We start from the raw sequence: 23689 nt of genomic DNA, 5'->3' as shown, positions 1-23689 counted from the left end.
GCTGGGATGGGAACTCAGTGGAGTTGTTGGAGATAGAGCCCCAGTAGCATGGGAACAGAGTTGGCATTTGAGAGAAAAAAGCTAGAAATTCTGCCTCTGGAAGTGTAATAAGAGGAACCTGCATGGAACAAAGCAGTTGACTTTTGCCCACCCCCATGATCCAGGCCCCAAAGGTGATCTGGAACTGGACAGAACCGTGGTGACAGAAGGCATGAGTTCAGTTTTAAACCTCACTCTATAAAATTCTACAAAGAATAACTATGCTATGCCTAGTTAGAATCTTTTTCCAAATTATAATTGCTGAGAGTAAAATGTTAAGTTAGATAGTTCACTGCACAAAACCAAAAACTGCAGAAGAGAAATAAAAAGAAATCACCTCCACAACTTCTGCTCTCTGTAGACATTCAGAGCAGAAACCAAGTCATTGGAGGAAAAATCTTGGTAGTTTTCTTGCAAGAGTAAGAAAATTTATCGTGAGATCCTAGCCAAAAAACTCTTTCAAACTCGTAGTTTCTGAAAGTATTTTTTACAAAGAGTGATCTCCTTGGTTAGGAGCATTTGTACATAGAGTTTTGTTTTGTGCAGGTGGAATAAGAAACCAATTCCACATACAGTCAGTGCAGAGCAATTTGGGTTTCTCTTTCAAGTCCTGAGGCATGGATACTATTAGCTTTGCATCAGAGAAGCAGTTTCCACACGGCCACATGACCTTAGATCTACTCTGTAGCTACAGGTATTTGGGCCAAACACCATTTCCTAATATTTACTTACAAAGATTTTTACACATCATTTTTTATAGGAATAGCCATTTGTACTTAAAATAGAGTTTTGGAAAATGACTGATATAACTCCAGTGATGAGAAAAGTAAATATAAGCACAGTCTGGAACCGATAAATTATAGACCAAGAACCAGGATGGACTTGCAGTGAAGATTCAGGCTTAGAGAGGCAAACTGACTTGCCTGAGATCACACACCCTTTTGGGAGCCTAGCTGGTGTTCTGAGTTAGACTGGTGTGTCTGGTGTACGTTCATGATATCACCCACCTTTTTACTTGTACCTCAGGTATCCATGGCACCACTGAGTTGTGTACTCTTGGGTAAGCCATTATCTTCTCTGTGCCTTTGTTTACTGTAAAAGGAGATCATTCACTTAGGTGAAATCCAGGTCTCTCAAGTTCTCTGACTCCTTGATTTCCCCTTTTCTGTTAGATTGAAGTGCATGTTAAAAACCAATTTCCTGAACACATTATTTTTTTTCTCTCTTAAGGAAAAATCTGTGCTGGAGGAAATAGATGTGATAGTGGCCAGCTTGCTGGATATTCTGCTGAGGACCATATTGGAGATCACCAGCCGACCTCAGCCGTCCAGCTCAGCAATGCGGTTCCAGTTCCAGGATGTCACTGTAAGATCATAGAGCAGATGGCACGTGGAACAGGGCCTGGTTATGCTTGTTAAAGCTTCGGTCACGTTGCAGGTGGCTTGATGTTTAGTCTGGAAAATCTGACCTTAGGAGAGTAACCCATGAGCATTTCAAAATCATATGAGGTTACCTTAATTTTACAAGGAAACCAAGATATAAAGCATGTTTGTTAAAGGAACTTGGAATAAGCGGTTTTTAATGGCAGAAAGCCAGCTTTGATATTAGTCATACCATGTCCGGTTTAAATTAATCCCAGATTTTATATCCCAAGTCAACTTGATAACTTTTTATTTTCTTATCATCCATCAAATTGCTTGAGGAAATGAGAAGAGTGAAACAGAGTAATAGGAGTCAGCGGCCCTGAGTTTTCATTCCGGATTTTTCAATCTGACTAGTCATGATCATAACTTTTCTCGGCCTCAGTTTCCTTAGCTAGGAAATGAGAAGGTTGAAATTGGCAATTTTATTTATTTTTTTTTTTGAGGGACGGAGTCTTGCTGTGTCGCCCAGGCTAGAGTGCAGTGGCGCAATCTTGGCTCACTACAACCTCCACCTCCCGGGTTCAAGCGATTCTCCCTGCCTCAGCCTCCTGAGTAGCTGGGATTACAGGTGCCCGCCACCATGCCCAGATAATTTTTGTATTTTTAGTAGAGACAATGTTTCACCATGTTGGTCAGGCTGGTCTCGAGCTCCTGACCTCAGATGATCCACCCGCCTCGGCCTCCTGAAGTGTTGGGATTACAGGCGTGAACCACCATGCCTAGTCTGCAATTGGCAAATTTCAAGGTGCTTTGAAGTGCCACTATTTTGAGTCTAATATTATATCTGTATTTTATATTCATGTAAAACATTAAGAAAAAATATTAAGAAATAATATATCTAGCAGTTAAAAATGTGTATCTATTTATGTATATACAGGAATACAAAATGGTATAGCTACCAAGGAAAATAGTGGCTCTACTATATATACTATAATATACAAGTTATGAACGGTGCACTTTCTCAATACTCTCATCAGCATTTGGGGTTGTCTCTTTTGGAGTGGAGAGCATTCTGATAGCTATGTAGTGGTATCTTATTGTGGTTTTAATTTTCACGTCCCTAATGGCTAATGATGCTGAGCATCTTTTCACATACTTATTTGCCATCTAAATATCCTCTTCAGTAAAATGTCTTTTCATGTCTTTTTGTCATTTTTTAAATTGGATTGTTTTTCCACTGTTGAGTTTTTATTTCTTTTTATAATATGTGGTTTGCAGGTATCTTCTCCTACCCTGTAACTTGTTTTTTCATCCTCTTAACAAGCTCTGCAGAGCAAAAATTTTTAATTTCGTATAAGTCCAGTTTATTAATTTCTTTTTATGGTTCAAGCTTTGACTCTTTTTGCCTAGCTCTGTGTCTTAAATGTTATCTCCTAGTTTCTTTCCTAAAAGTAGTGTAGTTTTATATTTTACATGTAAGTCCTTAACCATTTTGTATGTGTCAGATAATTCTAACAGTCTGACATTGCAATGTGGACATCTATTATCTTTTTCATTCAATTTGAGATTTTCTTAGATCTTAATAGGATGTGTTATTTTCTCTTATGACCAAGACATTTCTATATTATAAGGTTTGGGATCTTACATAAACCTTCTGTTTTAGCTGGCTTTATGTGACACCACTGATCAGGGGAACAGTGAGTGCCCACATGTTATGGTGAGACAGAGATAGAAATCCAGCTTTGCCTCTTGGCTTCCATTGACACCTGAGGCAAGAGGGCTTCTTGTTACTGCTGGTTGAGGTGGAAGTTCTGGCTCTGCATGTGGTCTCTACTGACAAAGTCGTGGGAGTGGCTTTGTTACTGCTGGGCCATAGTAGCCATCCTGACTCTCTACTAGGCCTCTGTGACACCACCTCAGTAGGGAGGGAAAAAATGTGACTTGTTACTGCCAGTTGTGGGTGGAAGTCCAGGTTGCTCCCATTGTTTTCATGACCCATAGGTATGAAAGTACCTGCTCCCTTTTTGACCTTCTCTGGCTCCACTCTAGGAGAGATGTTGGGGCACCTCACTACAGCCTCATGAGGATGGAAGTCTAGGCTCCTCACTCAGCCTTTGCGGTGAACGGGTGACTGAGGCCAAAGTTTTCCGTGGTGTTCAGCTAGAATAGAGCAGTAGTGGCTAAAAGTATTGCCCTGCGGGGCTGCTCTTTCCTAGTCCTTTGGCTGGAGAAATAAGGTTTTATTGGGACTTTTTCTTTTGTCTGCCAACTGTTGGTCTTTCACAGTTGCTGGCCTCTTCAGCCGCATGTTTGAAATATATGAGGCAAAAAAGAAAACCCAAAAATCTACACCATGCCCTTCCTCAGGTCCCAAGGTTCTTGGCCAGTCTGCCCTCTCTCCCCTCCTGTCAGAGTCTTTTTCTGTTTGTTTTATATTTTATATTCAGGTTTTTAGTTGTACTTAGCAGGAGGAATAGGGGAGAAGTGTCTCTATACTTTCAACCTGGAAGAGGAAGGATGTCTCTTTCATTATGGTTTTGATGGTAACATTTTAATTGTTTCCTGACAATATAACTCTTACATAGTTCAAAAGTTATAATGGCACAGCAAACAAAATCATAGCAAATGCTGGACATGGTTAAAGATTGCCTGAGATCAAAAGCTAAAACATTTTTTAAACTGCTTTCTATTGACGTGCAGAGTGTACCAGGTTGTTGTGCATCAAATCTCTATGACATACATGTGGTCTTCAGGTCATACGGTGTAATAACCAATGCTAATTAGGAGACTTCAGGAAGTCAGTGAATCAGGTCTGTGGGTGGAGGTGGGGTAGGGCAGGCAGAGTGATTGTCCCATGTACTAAATTATAAGAAAATCACATGAGGGGAATCCTTCCTGCATGGCTCTGTGGTACCCCTTGCTGTGTGAGAAACCAAACTCTCAAGGTATGTGGGGTGAAATTTTCCATGAAACACACACATAAATTATTTGACATCTTTGCTTTTATGCTTTAAGACTTTTTTTTTTTTTTAAAGAATACTCAGACAGACCTAGCTTGATTTCTTCTCTGCCATTGCACTGACTCTGATGTTGGTCAAGTTATTAATGTCTCTAAACCTCTGTTTCTTTGTCTTTAAAACAGAGAAAATAGGCCGAGTGTGGTGTCTCACGCCTATAATCCCAGCACTTTGGGAGGCCAAGGCGGGCGTATTGCTTGAGACAGGGGTTTGAGACCAACCTGGCCAACTTGTTGAAACCCCTACTAAAAATACAAAAAAATTAGCCAGGCATGTTGGTAGGTACCTATAATTCCAGCTACTTGGGAGACTGAGGCACAAAAACCGCTTGAACCCAGGAGGTGGAGGTTGTAGTGAGCCAAGATCACACCACTGCACTCCAGCCTGGGTGACAGAGCGAGATCGTGTCTCATAAATAAATAAGTAAATCAGAGAAAATAGTTGTACTTATCTCAAAGTTAGTGTGAGGATTCCTCAGATCTGTAAAGGTGTTTAAACAGTATCTGGTCTGCTAACTCGATCAATGCTGGCCATTAGTCATTATGGTAGCAGCAGCAGTCACAGTCATACCATGATTGTTGCAGACGTGCTTGATGTATTGTTGTTGTTATAATAATTCTATGGCGAGAAATATGCCTTGGTCTTTCACAAAATCTATTCTCTGGAGACTGAAGATCTGTTGAATTTCTTTATCATTTTCTCACAGAGAACAGGCTTTCTGAATAGGGAGTCTTTACATGACAGTTCTACATTGAGCACCTTTTCATTCTGTGCAGACACATATGGAAAAGTGCCCATGACAGGTAGACACACTGTAAGTAAACACAGATCCCACAGTGTGCCATGATGAATTCTTCCAGTGTTCTGTAAGCACCATGATTGTTACCCTGCCTCCCAGCCACACCAGCGTGAGCACTGGCTTCTGCTGTATCATAGTTCCAGATAACAGAGGCCTTAGTTTTGCAATTTAAAAGGATTGTACTTTTTGTTTTCCCACCAACTGTTTTTTGAACTTTAAAATGCTTTCTCTAGTGAGAAAAAAAAAAAGCACCATTGTGATCAATTCCTTTCAACAGTCTAATTATAGGTAGAAGCAGATTTTATAAAGCAGTACAAATGACCACTTGCCTTGCATTCTCAACTGATGGAGCTCCAGAGTTCCTTACAATTATAAATGCTTACTTGTTCATAACTCTGTTAAGTACCATTTATGGAGCAAGTGATTCTTCTGGGCATAGGCCAGGTCTAAGACAGCTACTCTGATGTGTTCATCTAAAAATTTCATGTGTTGTCGGTTTGTGATTGGGGTATGGAAATGGGTCTGGGTTAATTCTATAAGAAATATGTGGAAAAATAATGTATGTGTATAATAGCTTTCATGAAGACAGTTGTAGCCATCCAATACCCGTGCTATACAAAATCATTTATAGAAATTCTCATTATACTCAATCTATACATAAAATGGCCACTGAGGACTACAGAGTTTTCAAGGTGATTTATATATAAGAAAGTATTACACTGCAGCTAAGTACATCTTGGCCACTGATGGCTTTTTATTTCTTTTTAACAAATTATGGATCTAGGATTTTCATATCAATACATTCTTAAAATATCTTAAAAACAAAGAAAATTACATTATGGATAAAATATACATTAGTAATTGGACGTCATCACTAAAAAACTTAGTCATGTAACCAAATACCGCCTGTCCCCCAAAAACCTATGGAAATAAAAAAATTAAAAAATTAATTAAAATTTAAATTTTAAAAATAGAGCAAAAAAATTACATTATGGATAAAATATACATTAGTAATTGGACATGTAGGCCTCCTAACAGAGTTGAATGTGGTTGGAGTTCCTAAACAGCATAAGTGAATAAATGACATTGTAGACTAGATGTTGGGATTGACAATAATCATCCTAAGTGCCTCAGGGATTATATGTCATGATTATAAGTTATTGCAATGGGCCTAAGTCAGATATGACAAATAAAATCATAAATCTGGATTCAAACAGGTTGTTCCCCTATGTATACTGACTGTAAAGACTTAAGATGAAAGTCTATTCATTATTGCTTACTATTTCTTATTACTAAATTTACAACAAATAATGTGTCATTTTTCCCACTTTAGCATATTTCACTATTCACAGGATTGTGTGTTGAAGTAAATGTCTTAGGAAAATTAATCTAGTAGCTGTATTGGAGACAATGTGAATATGATATGGAAAACCTAAGAGATGGAAAAGAGATGAATGGGTTTCTGCTAACTAGATTTGCATTTTTAAGTCAAGGCGTATTAAGAGAAAGGTAAAAAAGTATGAACCTTAGTTATCAACTGATGGATTCCAGTATACTTACTAATATTTTAATTATAACCAAAAAAATCAGGTGTATTTTCTCTATACAATCAAATAGTCTGAGCAGAAATAGATGAGTCACTGAGTTCCGACTTCTAGAACCAGAGATACCTGAGTTCACATCCCAGTCTCACAATTCTCAAGCTGTGGAACCTGGGGTAAATTTCTGAACCTTAAGAGATAATTATCTTTTCTTTAAAGTGAAGTTGATTGTGTCTCCCCAACAAAGCCCAAATAAGGAATGAACTCAATAGTATAGTCAAAGTATGGTAACTTACACATAGTGCCATTCCATAAATCATAGTGTTGTCACATGTCTTTTTTATTTTATTGAGGTATAATTGACATAAAACAAATGACACCTGTTTGAAATATACAATTTTAGTTTTGACGTATGTATATTCCTATGAACCATCACCACAATCAAGATAGCAAATATGTTCATCACTTTCAAAAGCTTCCTTGTGCCCCTCTCGATTGCCTCTCTTTTGCTTCTCCATGCTACCTCATCCCCAAGCAACTACTGACCTGCTTTTTATAGTAACTTATCTGTTACCGTACATAACTTTGCATTTTTTAGAATTTGATATGAATGGAATCATGTAGTACATAGTTATTATTATTAATCATATAATACATAGTTTTTTGCAGGGGGCGTTGGGTCAGGGAATTCTGTCTTCACACACAATATATTTGAGTTTCATCCTTATTCTTTTGTATATCAATAGTTTATTCCTTCCTATTGCTGACTAGTATTCCATTGTATGGCTATACTGCAATTTGTTCATTCATTCACCTCTTGGTAGATATTTGAGTTGTTCCTAGGGTTGGCTGTTGTGTTCCATTTACCTGTTTTTCTGTTTTGACACCAATAACCTACTCTCTTGATTCTCATGTTTTATAATAAATCTTAAAGTCAGGAAGTGTAAGTCTTCCAACTTTACTTTTCTTTTTCAAAGTTGTTTTGACTATTTTAGATCCTTTTCACTTCCTTATGGATTTGAAAGTCAGATCAGCGTTTCAATTTCTAACCCCCAGAGCTATGCTAGGATAATTAGTGGGATTGCATTGAATCTATATATCGCTTTGGGGATAATTGACTTTTTATTTTTTGAGATGGAGTTTCACTCGTGTCACCCAGGCTGGAATGCAGTAGTGCAATCTCGGCTCACTGCAACCTCCACCTCCTGGGTTCAAGCAATTCTCCTGCCTCAGCCTCCCGAGTAGCTAGGATTACAGGCATGCACCACTATGCCCGGCTAATTTTGTATTTTTAGTAAAGCTTGGGTTTCACCATGTTGGCCAGGTTGGTCTCAAACTCCTGACCTCAGGTGATTCACCCGCCTCAGCCTCCCAAAGGATTACAGGCGTGAGCCATCACGCCCAGCCAGAATTGACATCTTAACGATATTGCATTTCCCAATCCTAATATTAACATGTAATCTCTTCATTTTTTTAAAGTCTTAACTCCACCCCTCAGCGTTTTGCAACCTTCAGTGTGCAGATTTTACACATTTTTTGTCGTATATATCAGTAATTATTTCATATTTTAATGATATTATTTTAAATTTCAATTTCAGATTGTTCATTTTTAGTGTGTAGAAGTAAAATTGATTCTTGTCCATTGATCTTATATTCTGGAATGTAAACCCATTTAGTTCTAGTAGCTCTTTATCAATTTCATAGCTTTTTCTATATATATAGCTGTGCTTTCTGTGAGGAGAGACAGCTTTTTAAACATTCCTTTCAAAGCTGTATTCCTGACTGTCTTTTCTTGCCTTATTGCACTGACTAAAACCTTCAGTACAATGTTGAATAGGGGTGGTGAATAAGCTTTTGGAGGTTTGAAAAGTCTTTATTTTGTCTTTGCTGTTGGAAGATATTTTTATATTTTATATTTTCTTAGTTAATAGTTTTTGGGTTATTTTTTTTTCCTTTTAGTTCTCTGAAGTTGTTGCTCCATTGTCTTTCAGTTTGTATTCTTTCCAAGAGAAATCTTTTTTCATCTTTGTCTCATCTTTGTCTTTGTTCTTCTCTGTGTCATGTGCCCTTTTTTTTCTGAATAGTGTTTTAAGATTTTCTCTACCACTGGCTATAAGGAATTTGATTATGATGTGCCTTGGTGTAATTTTCTTCTTGTTTCTTGTGCTTGGGGTTTGTAGAGATTCTTTGACATATAGGTTTATAATTTTCAAAGAGTTTGAAAATTTCTCATTTCTTCAATTATTTTTTCTGTCTCTTCCTTCTCTTTGAGATTACAGTTACATAGATACTCTACTACTTGAAGTTGTCCTACAGTTCGCTGATGCTTTTTTCTGTTTTTCTATCTATTTCAGTTTTTTCTGTCTATGCTTTGTTTTGGAGAATTTCTACTGCCCTCCCTTTCAAGTTCAATAATTTTTTCTTCTGCGGTGTCTAATCTGCCACTCGATTCATTCAGTGAATATTCATCTCACAAATTGTAGCCTTCATCTCTAGAAGTTTAATTTGGGCTCTTTTTATGTCTGCCATGTCTCTAAATTAATATATTCAGTCTTTCCTCTAGCGTCCTGAATAATTAGAATACAGTAATATATCTACGTTAATGTTCTTGTCTGGTAATTCTATTATCTGTGTCATTTCTGGATCTGTTTCTATTGATATATTACTTTTTCTCCTCATTTACATCATTTTTTCCTTCTTCTTGACCCACCTGGCAATTTTTCATTGCATGCCAGACATTGTGAATTTTACATTGTCGAGAGGTGGATTTTTTTAATTTCTAAAAAATATATTTGAGCTTTGGTATAGAATGAGGTTAAATTTATTGGAAACTGTTTGATCATTTTAGGTCTTGCTTTTGAAATTTGTGAGGTAGGACCAGAACAGCATTACTCTAGGAGTAATTTTTCCCAGTACTAAGGAAACACTCTTTTTGGTACTCTAACTGATGCCTTATTAATTGTGAGCTTTTTCCAGTCTGGCTGGTTTAAAAAAAAAAAAAAAAGGCACTGTTATTCCCAGTCCTGTGTGTGAGCACCAGGCACTGTTCTCTCAATCCTTCCAGATCATTCTTTTCCTAGTGTTGGGTTGGGTTACTTCCTTACACACATACACAAAAAATAATGTTTCCTTTAAACTTTTTATTTCTTTTGTTAAATATCAAGGATTTCCATGTTCATTAACAAAGTGTATGTTGAGCTTGAAGGGTGTTTTTTCCACACTGGTTAGTTTCTTGAATATTTACCCTAAAAAATGTAACAGACAATTATTTGTCATACCCGTGTGTTGCAAATGATTATCTGCAAACAAAGATCTAGCCTGAGTACCTGGTTACCCTGACATGGTCTTTAAGTATTATACCTTCCTTGGTTCTCCCGTGGCAGTGGGTGAGGATACATTGAACTTTCCTGACCCAGCTGCCTCTGTTGAAAATTTCCACTTCTCAGGGGTTTTAGTCTCTGCTTATAAAGTCTGTAGTCATTTCCATGTAAAATCTAAGAAACCAGTTCCCAATTAAATTGCACTTCTGTAAATATACAGTTAGTTACCAGTGATTGCCTCTCCTATTGTATTTGTTTTGTTTTAAATGTTATTACTCTGTTTAAAAGTAGATAAATTCTTTGCTGAGCAAAAAAGGTTGCATTGGAAATGCAAGCATTTTAAATTAGAAGTTCATTCAAAAATGCAAGTGATAGCAATTTTATGTAGGTCTTCAAATCTGTGGATGCTATGTTTACTTTTTTTATTGTTAATTTTTAAGAATTAGAATTTGTGGTTATAAATCACATAGAGCCCAAGCACAAAAAGAATGGCCAATTAAAAAAATTATTTTCAATCCTCCAAGACATCTGAATAACACTATTTTTTAAAAGGAGATTGAAATGAACATTATGCAAAGTATGGCTTTCATTATACCCTGTGAGTCAGCAGATCAACTCTCTGATGAGTTGGAGGAGGTCATATGAATTCCAAAATGGAGCATGAAGCTACAGGAAGGGCTTTGGAGGCAGAAAGATTGGGCATAACTCCAGCTCTGCTACTTTCTAGCTGAGTGACTTGGGGCAAGTCATTAAGCACATCAGAAACTACATTTTACTTTCTTCAAAAAGGTATTATACCCCCTACCTCATAGTGTTGATATGAAACTTAAATGATATAATTAGTGCAGACATTTTAAATGCTCAGTAAATGATCATCACCCTCAGTGCCTTACCTTCTTTAAATGTGTGAAGTTAGTTCCCAAGTGAAAAGCTTCCACCCAAGTTAAAAAAAAAAAAAATCATCTCTAAAATTATAAATTTGTGAATACCAGGTAAATAAATGGTAATCATCATAGGGAGAAGTTTTGGCTGTGACATTTATGGGTAATTTAGATTAGGAAGACTTCACAGGGCAAGTTTGGATCATAGTGATTTCATTTTAACGTATTCTCTTTGAGGACAGTTCAGTGTAAGTTACTGATGTTCTTTTTACTAAAAGAAAAAAATATGCTTTTTTTTTTTTTTTTTTAAACTTAGGGGGAGTTTGTTGCTTGTCTCCTGTCCCTATTACGACAAATGACTGATAGACATTATCAACAGCTTCTTGATAGTTTCAGTACTAAGGAAGAACTAAGGGTAAGTGACTTTTTAAAATTATTTTCTTTAACATATCTTTTTAGTTTCTCTTGTTTTTATTCATCACTGTTCAGATAAATCCTAGACAATTGCTTTACCTGTTTCCATTAAGTTCTAAGCAGTTTTTTTCTCAGTCTCATCCACAGATCTGCTCATCTATATTTGCTTTTAAAGATTTCTGTTACTCAGGCAAAGCTATTAACTCTCATTTCAGAGAAGGATATAGGATGTGAAGTATCTGTCATCAAAGTTCAATAAACTAGAAGCAGAATAACGAACTGAAGAGATAAAAACAAATAGACTAACTCCACGAACCTAGAAATATTGCCTTAATAGGAGATGAAAGGAGAATATGTAAATAGGTTCACTCATTTCATCTCACTAAAAACATAATGAGAAGTTCTGACTACAACTTTTTGACTAGGGATACAGAGTTGTATTTGATATTCTGTATCAACTATAGTCTAATCAATATGCTGTGCTACCCTGACAAGCTGACATTAAATAGGAAATATGGATGCCAGGTTTATAAAAATCCAGTATTTACTGAGATTTGCGGAAATGTAATGCACTGGTTTCACGAAATGCTTGATTATTCTTAGAGGAATGATATGATCCGTCATCTTCCTTATTTACTTTTATTTCTCTTCCATCTCTTCAGTTTTCCAGACAACTTTAATATGGAAACCATCATATTGGAAGTGTTGCTTTTAAGCTGGGTGGTGGAGAATTATAGGACCAAAAGTACAGTTCTGCTATGACATTTGCTTGATTGGAAGCCTTCCCAGTGCCTTAGGGGAAGAAATTATTGATTTTTTAATATAGATAGTGCATAGGGGTCGCTTGTCTTTGACTTTAACTGGAAAATATTGTATGATCTCAGAAAAATCTTCTGGTTGTTACCTTAGAGAAGTTGACAAGCTGAGTCATATAACACGAAGAATCATTTGTGGCAGATGTAATCCCTCAGCAGTCAGTCATTTGGCATATGGCATCATGTTTTTCATTCTTATATTCAATCTTTTTTCTTTTTTTTTTCCTTTTTTTTTTTTTTTTTTGAGACGGGTTTTACTGTTACTCAGGCTGGAGTGCAGTGGTACAATCATGGCTCACCCCTGGGCTCAGACAATCCTCCTGCTTCCGCTTCCCAAGTAGCTGCGACTACAGGCACATGCCACCACACTTAGCTAATTTTTTAATTTTTTTGTAGAGGTGGAGTCTCACTATGTTGCCCAGGCTGGTCTCAAACTCCTGGCCTAAAGAAATCCTCCCATCTCAGCCTCCCAAAGTACTCAGATTACAGGCATGAGCCACCATGCCTGGCCTTACATTCAATTTTGAGTTTAGAATTAAAAATGAATAAAAGGCCTTAGGACTTAACCACTCTGAGTACAGAAATCTGTAACATCAAAAGGAAGATGACTGTGCATTTATGCATTTATTAACTTTCATTAGAAATTGTATTCTTAACACAGTTAAAGAATCATTAGGTTTTACTTAAGAATTCTGTGACTTCATATTTGAAAATTTCCCGTAGGAAAAGCCTACATATTTTTATGGGGCCTGGGAATTAAAAAACAACAGAGAAGCATAAACTGAAAGACGTGATTAATTATCCAGATGTTGAGTTTTATGCTTTGGTATTCATATTAGCAGTAATAAAACAAATGGAAATAATGAATAAAATGTTTTATGTAGACTTTTCTCATTTCAGGCAGCCAATGCACCTCTTCAAAGGACAATTATATTCCCCTCTTCAAAATTATTGAGGCTGGCAGGGCACCGTGGTTCAGGCCTGTAATCCCAGCACTTTGGGAGGCCAAGGCGGGTAGATCGCCTGAGATCAAGACCAGCTTGACCAACATAGCAAAATCCCATCTCCACTAAAAATACAAAAATTAGCTGGACATGGTGGCGTGTGCCTGTAGTCCCAGCTGTTTGGGAGGCTGAGGCAGGAGAATAGCTTGAACCCAGGAGGTGGAGGTGGCAGTGAGCCGAGATCACACCAGTGCACTCCAGCCTGGCAAACAGAGTGAGACTCTGTCTCAAAAAATAAATAAATAAATAGCGAGGCCTTCTGACCAGGAGAATTATTTAATGATATTAATTAATCTGCCATTCAGGAAGTGGATATTGAGCAACTCAAGCATGGCGAGCACTGTGCACCACGTACTAGGGACATAACCAGGCACAAGATGTCCTGTCCCTGTTGGGGAGTAATCAGACCAATAATAGGCATTAGCACCCTGAGTGGTGAATGTGCAGGGTAAGCACGCGGTGCTATAGAGCATGTGGGAGTTGCTGCCAACCCAGACTCGAGGTATCAGGAAACTTCCCAAGGGAGGTCTCAGCTGAGAACTGAGGTTAGTAGGAGTATGCTAGATGTATATTTGGCTGGAACGTTCAAACATCTCTACTAAAATATTACCTGAATGCCCCGACTGACACAGCACACTCTCTACCCCACCTCTATAACACTTATTAGAATCTGGAATATTTTTGTTTATTTGTTTATGTGTATTTCCCACTGGGCCATGAGCTCCTTGATGTCTGAAGCTTTGTCTGGCTCACTGCTGTATCCTCAGATTCCAGACCATGCCTAGCACATAGCAGGCATTCAAGAAATAGTTGTTGATTGTTTGATAGAATATAGAGTTTAAGGCTGCATGAATGAGTATAGACTTTGTTTTGAGGACATTTTGAAGCTTTTGAGGGTTTTAAGAAGGGAGAGACAAGATCACATTTGAGGGAAGAAAGACCTGTCTGGTTGCACTTTTGAAAATGCATTTGGCCAGACATGGTACCTCATGCCTATAATCCCAGCACTTTGGGAGGCCAAAGCAGGAGGATCACTTGAGCCCAGGAGTTTGAGACCAGCCTAGGCAATATGGCAAGACCCTGTCACTCTAAAAAGTTTTTAAAAACTAGCTGGGTGTGGTGGCACACGCCTGTAGTCCCAGCTACTCAAGAGGGTGAGATGGGAGTATCGCTTCAGCCAGGGAGGTGGAGGCTGCAGTGAGCTGTGATCGCACCACTACTCTCCAACCTGGGCAATAGAAGAAGACCCTGTCTCAAAAAAAAAAAAAAAGAAAGAAAAGAAAAGAAAGAAAGGGGATTCACTGAGGTCAAGATGAGAGGCAGAACTCTGTAAAAGATTTGAGGTAGTAACCTAAGCTAGAAATGACTGTGGCTTGAAATAGAGGTGATTGTGGAGATAGATTCTAGGGACATTTAGGAAGTTGAATTGGCAGGACTCGATGACTGATACTATTAAAAAGGTGAAGGAGAGGGAGGAGTTGTAAATGACTCCTAGGCCTTTGGACAGTTGGCTGGATGTTGGTGTGGTGCCATTCACTGCATGAGGATCCCAGGAGGAGTTAGGTGTACAGGTTTGGGAGCGAAGGTAAATTCCATTTCAGCCTGAGTTTGGCCACCCGAGGGACATTTAGATGGAGTTGTTTAGTAAGTTGTGTCTGAAGTTCAAGAGAGAGAGAGATGGGTTGTGGGATGTAGATCTGGAAACTATCAGCCAACTGACATCATGGGAGTAAATGTGAACATCCAAGGACAGTGTAGAGTTTGGCCAAAGGACCTACATAGAATCCTAAGCCTAAGGAGGGAGGCATGATAAACAGCACCTGCTCCTGCAAGGAGGTCAAGTACTGTCATGAAAGGTTCCCTAAATATTGTTGGTGAACCTGATGGGCAGTTTCACTGATGAGGGTGAAAGCCAACTTGTCATGGATTGAAGAATAGAAAAAAAAAAATAGAAAACGATACAGTGGATTGTATGCAGTGTTTCAAGAAGAAGAGGGATAAGTTTGGATGTGTAGACTTTGTTTTGATGAATACTTATGATGGAGGAGACTTAAGGATGTGTAAATATATTCATGATTAGAGCTGGTGGAGAGGGAGAAGCTGAAAATCTAAGAAAGAGGTACTAACTTTCAGGGCGAGGTCTCTGAGAAAGCAGCAGGAAGGGACAGAATTATCCTTGACTGGGAATAAGATTCTTACACTTTTCCAGTGTAAGAATGAAAGAAATAACTGGAGTGAATGCAGGCTAGAGGACATATATTTAACTTACTAAAGGCTGATTAGTCATCTTGGGTTTTTTTTGTTTTTTTTGTTTTGTTCTGTTTTGTTTTTGAGAATGAGTCTCGCTCTGTTGCCCAGGCTGGAGTGCAGTGGCGCAATCTCGACTCACTACAACCTCTGTCACCCAGGTTCAAGCAATTCCCCTGCCTCAGCTTCTCAAGTAGCTGGGACTACAGGCATGCATCACCATGCCTGGCTAATTTTTTGTTTTTTAGTAGAGATGAGGTTTCACCATGTTGGCCAGGATGGTCTCGATCTCCTGACCTTGTGATCTGCCTACCTTGGCCTCCCTAGTCATCTTGTTTTAATCTGCATTTTAAAAGTTCATATATCACCTTATAAAAGATATTAATAAATGTTTCCTGTGCTCAATTTTCTTTGAAATCAAATATTTCTAGTTATGTTCCTGAACCCTACATTGTAATATTTTCAAAGATAATAACACTTGTCCCTAGACCCTTATACAAAGTCCTTAGTACCAATTTTACTTCAGAAATCAGAATTTTTATGATTTCATAAAGATAATATGGTACATATATAGCACCTCCAATAAAATCTAGAGTGATACAAAATGTTCATTCCATATGTGATAAATAAAGACTATAAATCATTCTGGTCAGGTTTTGCTGCCAAATGGATTATAAGAGCAAAAAATTTTAGAGTAATTTTGGGTTTTGATATTGTAGTAAAGGAAGTGAAGACCTCTAAGCAGCAGGCATTTTATATGCAATTTAGTATGTATCAGGCACTGTTCTAAGCAGCTGATTAATATTAACTCAGTTTAATCCTCAAAAGGACCCCGTGAAGTAGGCCATTATTTTATTGCAGATACCAATTGTTGATTCAACAAACATTTATTGAGCATCTTGGTTAGACATTAGGGATATCAAGACTAATAAAAGCCTGTTATTAAGGCCATCTCAATCATTCTTATAAATAAGCATTATGTAAACTGGAGTGATATTGGCTAACAGTTACAGAACACCTCCTCACCCCCATCCCACAGCCATGAGCCAGATGTAGTGCTTACCCCACATTTCATCCTCTCCCTGCCTCCCCCGCCGTGAGATTGACTGATGCTATTATTGTTAAGTAATTGGGAGAACTAGGAATTCTATTAACATGCTGAGCTCTTTGCTCAGGCAGCTAAACTCAGCTTTTCCCTAAACTTTAATAAACTTTCTTAAACCAAAATCTTTCCTATCGAATTATATAAAATTTCAATTGTCAGCTCTTTAAAGATAATAAGGCAGTTCTAGTCATAGAATGTAGATGTCTAAGAAAGGCCAGATTAATAGATGGAGAGTTATTTGGGGTTTTGTATGTATATTTAGGTTAGAAAGTAAATAGCAGGTAAAGTACAGTTAATGGGGTGATATTTAATGGAAAATTATAAGTGATATTGAAATTAGACACCAAAAATTCCATATAACGCTACTGTTTTAAAAAGTAATAAAGTGTAGTTACCCTCCTCTCAACCCCCAATGTATCCTAATCCCCAGAGGTAGCTGCTGTTAACACCTAAAGGTATAACCTTGTAGACTGTTTTGTATGCTATATATATACATATATATATACACACACATACACATTTTTTAATGGAATCATACTATTTATATTCACCTATACTTTTTTTTACATGATAATATCTCATTTTATAGCCCACTACCTTATTCTGCTGAATCTTGTTATATGAATGCTACATATTTTAATCATTTCTGATTTTTACCATTAGAATGGGTCTTGCAGTAAACATCTTGATACACCTCTTTCTATGGACTTGTACCCATATTGCTGTCAAATAAATTCCTAGAATTATAATTGTTGGGTCATAGGATGTATACATTTTATATTTTAATTGATACTTGACCAATTATATATAGAGATTTTCAAATGAATATTCGTGTTGTTTTTTATTCCTGATGTTGCTTTTTCCTTTCTTTTTAACAATTCAAAGAAAGGTAAGGTTTGTCTTAGCATTTTCCAGTGGTTCTGTAAATCAAAATGAATTTTTAAAGTATGTAGCTCTCAGGTATCTGCTAAGACTAATGGTCTTTCAACTCCATTCTTGCCTGAAGAGCCTGGATGCCTCCAGGGTTACTGCTGAAGTGGCTTCTGGCTTCCTGAGCAGTGTGCCACTTCTCCTCCTCGGTCCTCAGGTTCCTACTTGTGTGTGAGAGCATGAGTCACAGTATCAGAACACAAGTATGTGGCAGCAAAGACCCGAGGGCTGGTACTCTGTATTGTTTTTTTCCTTCTCTAGAACATAATATTATTTTAAAATGAACAAAAGTCAACACCAGGTAGTGATTAAGATTTTTTTCCTCCTTCTGTCATCAGTAATGCTTTATTATACACCCACCTTGTACTGGAGGCTACAGTTTTGTCCATATCCTTGGCATTTCATGTATATACAGCAGTGAGACTCCTGTGCTTTGTTGATTATGACTTTTCATAGAACTGTGGGAATCTTGCGATAAGCACAAGATTATACATGAGCTGGAAGTTACGTACAGCACGATTATAACTGCAATGTCTCCTATATACTGTCCCACTAGCTTTCAAAAATTATATCTGATCATATATATTGATTAAAGCCCCAATCTGGCTTTAAAACTCTGAGTAGTTCCCATTCCTTACAGGACAAAGTCCAATCTCCTTATCATGTTGTTTCTATCCTCAGTTTACCTTCCAACCACATTATCCTCCACCCCCTTCTGAACACCTTTCAGTCACTCCAGCCACTTCAAATACTGTTATATTCCTTAAAAACCAAATATATAATTTTTAATTCCTATGAATCATTTTTTTTTCTATCTATAATGCCTATTGTACCCCCACCTCACTTCCATTGCCTAATGTGTACCCCTGTTAATCCCTTTTCTGATTCAGCTCACCCTACAAATCCCGCTCAGGTATCACCTTCTCAATGAAGCCTTCCCAGGATACAGTCCTCCCTCTCTGATAGCACGCAATAATGCACTCTCATTATTTGCCACTTCCTTGTGTTTTTGATGACTATGGGCCGTTGAGAGTCGAGACCATGTCTTGGTGTCCTAAGCACAGAACCTGGAACATTAAATCTTTGTTGAAGGAATGCATGGTCTTAATATTTCTGCCTGCTTCAAAAGATTTTCATTGTAATTATTTTGACTTATCTTTATTTGAATATATTGATTACAGAAAAATGGTTATATAGCTCTAAAAGATTGAAAATCATTTGGGAGTTATTTTGCATAAGATACTTAAAGATTCCATTTTAAGAATGTAAATTTCAATGTGATAATGATTATTAACACCCTTTAATTGAATTCAAACCTCACATCAAGGATATTACTCGTTTGAAATTTGTGGCAAATTTTTTTAATGACATTTGACTATAGTCTGAGGGTCTGTCCTGTTCATTGTTCTTGAAGTAAGAAAAAAATGTCCTACTCTGTGTAGCAGCCTCATGATGCTTTGTTTTATGGATGTCTTAACTCATGTTTCATGAACTCAGGATTCGTCTCTCTGTGTCTTGCCAATTCTGTTTCACAAGACTAATTTTGGTCTTGTGCCTTTCTCTTTTTAAAAAAAAATTTAGATTTAAAAAAAATTTTAGATTCAGGTGGTACATGTGCAGGTTTGTTAATGAATACTTTGCATGATGCTGAGATTTGGGCCTCAGTTGAGTCCATCACCCAAATAGTGAACATAGTACCCAATAGGTAGTTTTTCAGCCCTTTTCTTTCTCCCTCCCTCCCTTCTTTTGCAGTCCCCCATGTCTGTTCCCATTTTTATGTCAGTGTGTATCCAATGATTAGCTCTCACTTATAAGTGAGAACACAGTATTTGGTTTTTTTTTTTTTTTTTTTTTTTTTTTTTTTTTTTTTTTTTTTTTTTTGAGACGGAGTCTCGCTCTGTAGCCCAGGCTGGAGTGCAGTGGCCGGATCTCAGCTCACTGCAAGCTCCGCCTCCCGGGTTCACGCCATTCTCCTGCCTCAGCCTCCCGAGTAGCTGGGACTACAGGCGCCTGCCACCTCGCCCGGCTAGTTTTTTGTATTTCTTAGTAGAGACGGGGTTTCACTGTGTTAGCCAGGATGGTCTCGATCTCCTGACCTCGTGATCCGCCCGTCTCGGCCTCCCAAAGTGCTGGGATTACAGGCTTGAGCCACCGCGCCCGGCCAGTATTTGGTTTTTTGTTTCCATGTTAATTCACTTAGGATAATGGCCTCTAGCTATTCGTTGCAGCAAAGGACATGATTTTGTTCTTTTTTGTGACTGCATAGTATTCTATGGTGTAAATGTACCATATTTTTTAAGCCAATCCTGTCTTGTGTCTTTCTTAATATCATAGTATCATATGTGAGCACAAAACAGTTTTTATATGGTACAGTTAAAAAATCTAAAACACAAATTCGATCCTCTCAAACATCTGCATAAAACCCCTCAGTGTCTCTACAATGCCTGCAGGATAAATATCCAAACTCCTTACTATGGAAAAAGTTATGAAATTTTTCTATCTTTTACTTATCCCTGTTTATCTTTAAGCCCTATGTCTTGCCACCGCCCCTTGTAGTCCAGGCAACCCTGTGCTCTCTCTTGCCTCTGAGGCCTACAGGTGTTGTTCCCTCTGTGTGGAATACCTGACCTTCAGACTATTCACATTTGCAAAGCATGCATGTATCTGTGTGGTTTTTAGATTAAGATTTATCTCTCCCACTGAACTGTGAACTCCATGAAAGCAAAGAGCACATTTAACGCACTTACTATTGTGTGGCATGTTCCAGACACTCCGTAAACACCTGCTGCGTGAATAAATAAAAGAATGTCTCCTACCAGGTGTCCCCAGCATCTAACACAGTGCCTGGCACATAGTAAAGTCCCCAATATTTATAAATCAGTACATGTTGGTGATCATTTCTAAAATTACAACGACTGTTCCTACTTTGTTTTATATTTAAATATGGGACTTTTATTGTTTTGGAAGACTTTCACAAGAACTTTCTTACTTGAACCTCTCTCTTACCTGAACCTCTGCAGAAAAAAGACTTCTACAAAGTGACACCTCCCTGTTTCTTTTTTATTTTGAACCCTGATTTGAAGAATTCCAATAATACAGTTTAACCATGTTAAATAATTTAATGAGGTTAAGTGACCCTGTTGTGCTATATGATGTAAAACAGAAAAAGAAACTGCTCCCATTCTGCCAGGTTTTAAATGGTAGCATATGAAATACTGATTTCTTTGTGCTGTCCAAGCAGGAATATTATAGGCATGGCAACGTTCTTTTTCAAATTATAAAAAGAATCGGTTACTTAGTTAAATGTACAAAATAACCACATCTATCTATGCAAAAACACATATTTAGTGAAATGACCAGAGTTGAAAAGTACTTGGAGAGGAAAGTCGAGGAAATACCACTGTATTTTGGGTGGGAGGGAGGGAAATGTTAAAGAATCTAGCATTGAGGTCACATTGTTTTCGAATATTGGAACTGAGTTTGGAATAAACCCTGTTGCATGGCAGTAGACAGAGACTTGCTAAACTAAATTACATGTAAATACTAAAATGCAAGGTGTTTGTGTTATGACAACGTGATGTGATGAAACATTTGCCTACATTTTAGAAGTAAGAAAAATGTGGAGATGCCTTTTGAATAACTAAGTGATCATACTGATTTTTTAAATCTCCTCTAACTACAAGAGACCTCAAAGCTCCCACATTTTACAAGTATGAGAACTCATTTCCAGAGAGGTTAAACAAATTGCCAAGGTTATTGAGCTAGTTAATTGCATAACCAGGATTTAAAATCTAGCTTTTCTGATCCTCATTATTATGCTCTTTTATTTTTCTTACAAGGTTCTACTACTGAATGTGTTTGGTTTTATAAATATCAATGAATCTTGAATGGATACTGTAGAAAACTACTTGCGACACTGAAAAGTTTTCTTGGGGGAAATAAAGATTTATGTAAATTCACAGGCATTGGCAATGTCACATGCTGCCTCACCCTTTTATTGTGGGAGATAAATGAGTCTAGGAAAATGAGATAGCACAGAAACAGTTCATCTATCCCCAACTCCTCCACCTGCAATACTGTTTCCTTTGTCCCCAGCACTACAAAAGAAAACTCAAGTTGCTAGCTGGTAAGATAGATGTTTTGCCTCCTATAGCCAGTCTTTTCAGCCAGTGTTTTTCCTCCTTGCAACTGACAGCACAGTCCCCCACCCCACATACCACATACACACATACAGACACACCACCACTACCACTAAGAGTGCTGCCTCCAGTTTCCAATTCTGTTACAAATTTTGAGGCAAGAAGATAAAACTTCCGCATTTTATCATTTATTTATACTATTCCTAACTAGTTGTTGACCATAAAGCCAAAGAATCTCCACTTGAGTGACTTTCATATCTATCTAAGCAAACACACCAAGGTAGGAAACTGAAGCGGGTATAACTCTTTCAAAGATAAATGCACAAGCCATTTTTGCAGCGATTATATATTTTATATATATATATATACACATACACACACGCATACCCACACACACATATATATATATGTGTGTCTAAGTAACTCAAAAGAATCAACTGAGAAACCATTAAAATAAGTTTCAGAAATGCATTAGAAAGGGCTTCTCACAGTTTAGTAAGCTAATGGCCTACTCTCCCAAGAGAGAGCTGGAATGTGAAGTGTTTCCCAAAATTATCTGACCTACAGTGAAATACATTTGGGAAACTCTGCTTCCAGTGATTCTGGAGACATGGACTGGATTTGTCTAGCCATTTAAAGATGGATGACCTAGTGGGCATGTTTCCACATGGCGCATACTACATATCAACATATGTGTGTTGATGCCAAAGAAGCTAAAATAAGTTGTTGTCAAAATATTTATGGGCTTGATTGAAGTTGTTAGCATATATAAAAAGAAAATAAAGCTACCACATGGGTTTTAGTTTTTAGATTTTTTCTGTCTTCTGTTGACATGAATGACAACCATAATCTTACATTCAAGCAGCTTACATGTTTAACTTAATGTGTCATTGTATTTGATAAATAAAACTCTGGTGTTTGGGGTTGCTTTTTATTTTTGAAGCAACACCATATCGTTACCTTCAATCAGATTGTTAGAGAAATGTATTTTCCTAGAATCACTTAGGTTACAAAAAGCTCTTTAAGTTTTCTAGTTAATAAATCTAAATCAAAGCTAGATCGAGCTAATCCCTTTTTGAGTAGGGAAAGCTCATTTCATTCATTGTGTGTGGTACGTTATCTCCTTGATTCCACTTTAAGTATCACATGCTATAGCGCATTTGACCCTATCTCTTGTAATGTTTAAGGAAGTAATATTTCCATGTTTGATGATAGCTTCTTGTCAAGAGTGTTTTCAGGTGATCAATTTAAAGATAACATCTCAGTAAATACTACTACCATCTGGTATGGCATCTTTCTGAGGAATATATTGATAATCTCATAACTAGTAAGCACTCCTCACTGGGCTTGACTTAGCACATATCCTCATTTGAATGTATTCTGCATAGCACACTCTGGAAAATTCACTCAAATTCTATAAACCTGCATACATTCCATTAATACTGCATCTCAAGAATGCCCTGTAAGAAAAATAGGTTTTTGTTTGACATGCTTTTTGATAAGCATAACTTTCTAAATTTTGACACCCACTTAAAGGAAAGCAGAGCTGAGCCAGGACTGTTCACTGCTCTCCTGCATTGAAAAGTTCTGATGTTTAAGACGCTATAATGGAAGAAAGGGAATGTATTTCCGTGTTAATCTTCTGTTACAAGTTTTCCACTTTATTTTCAAAACCCTAAATTGTTAGAACTTGTGGAGAGAAATAAAAACTCATTTTCACTGTGCCCAAGAAAGAAAAGAAAACATTTGGGTGGGTTTGAGTGCTGAGAATGGGAAGGTTTATGACTCCTTCCGTTGGGCAAACTATTAAACTATGGCTCTCTTCTCTATAATTGCTTTGGAAATGGTAACAGTACAACAGTACTGCCTGTGTATGTGCATATGTATGTTGACAGTTACAATAAACCAATAAAATGATCTATTTTCTCCTTATCCAAGGATTTCCTGCTGCAGATATTTACTGTGTTCCGAATATTGATACGCCCAGAGATGTTTCCAAAGGACTGGACTGTTATGCGCTTGGTTGCCAACAAGTAAGGCATTTAAGTTGATGATAATTGCAGCTCAATGTATA

At 37.4% G+C, this 23689-nt stretch overlaps 1 protein-coding gene across 3 annotated transcripts in view; it reads left to right on the top strand.

The window, feature by feature from the left end:
* The window catches only part of DOCK4 (dedicator of cytokinesis 4), a 475181-nt gene that overhangs the window by 353528 nt on the left and 97964 nt on the right, over positions 1 to 23689 (top strand). For 2 of the 3 annotated variants that reach the window (XM_025379884.1, XM_025379883.1), the window contains exons 25-27: positions 1270 to 1404; positions 11278 to 11376; positions 23554 to 23648. In XM_025379884.1, coding sequence (XP_025235669.1) covers positions 1270 to 1404; positions 11278 to 11376; positions 23554 to 23648 — 329 coding nt within the window. Of the gene's footprint in view, positions 1 to 1269; positions 1405 to 5126; positions 5235 to 11277; positions 11377 to 23553; positions 23649 to 23689 lie in introns of all 3 variants that reach the window. The other variant, XM_025379882.1, reaches the window with a different exon arrangement.

The sequence above is a fragment of the Theropithecus gelada genome, chromosome 3 (genome assembly GCF_003255815.1).
Source record: "Theropithecus gelada isolate Dixy chromosome 3, Tgel_1.0, whole genome shotgun sequence".
In the NCBI taxonomy this organism is placed as follows: domain Eukaryota; kingdom Metazoa; phylum Chordata; class Mammalia; order Primates; family Cercopithecidae; genus Theropithecus; species Theropithecus gelada.
Note: the sequence above shows the minus strand (reverse complement) of the source record. Positions and strands in the feature narration are given on the sequence as shown.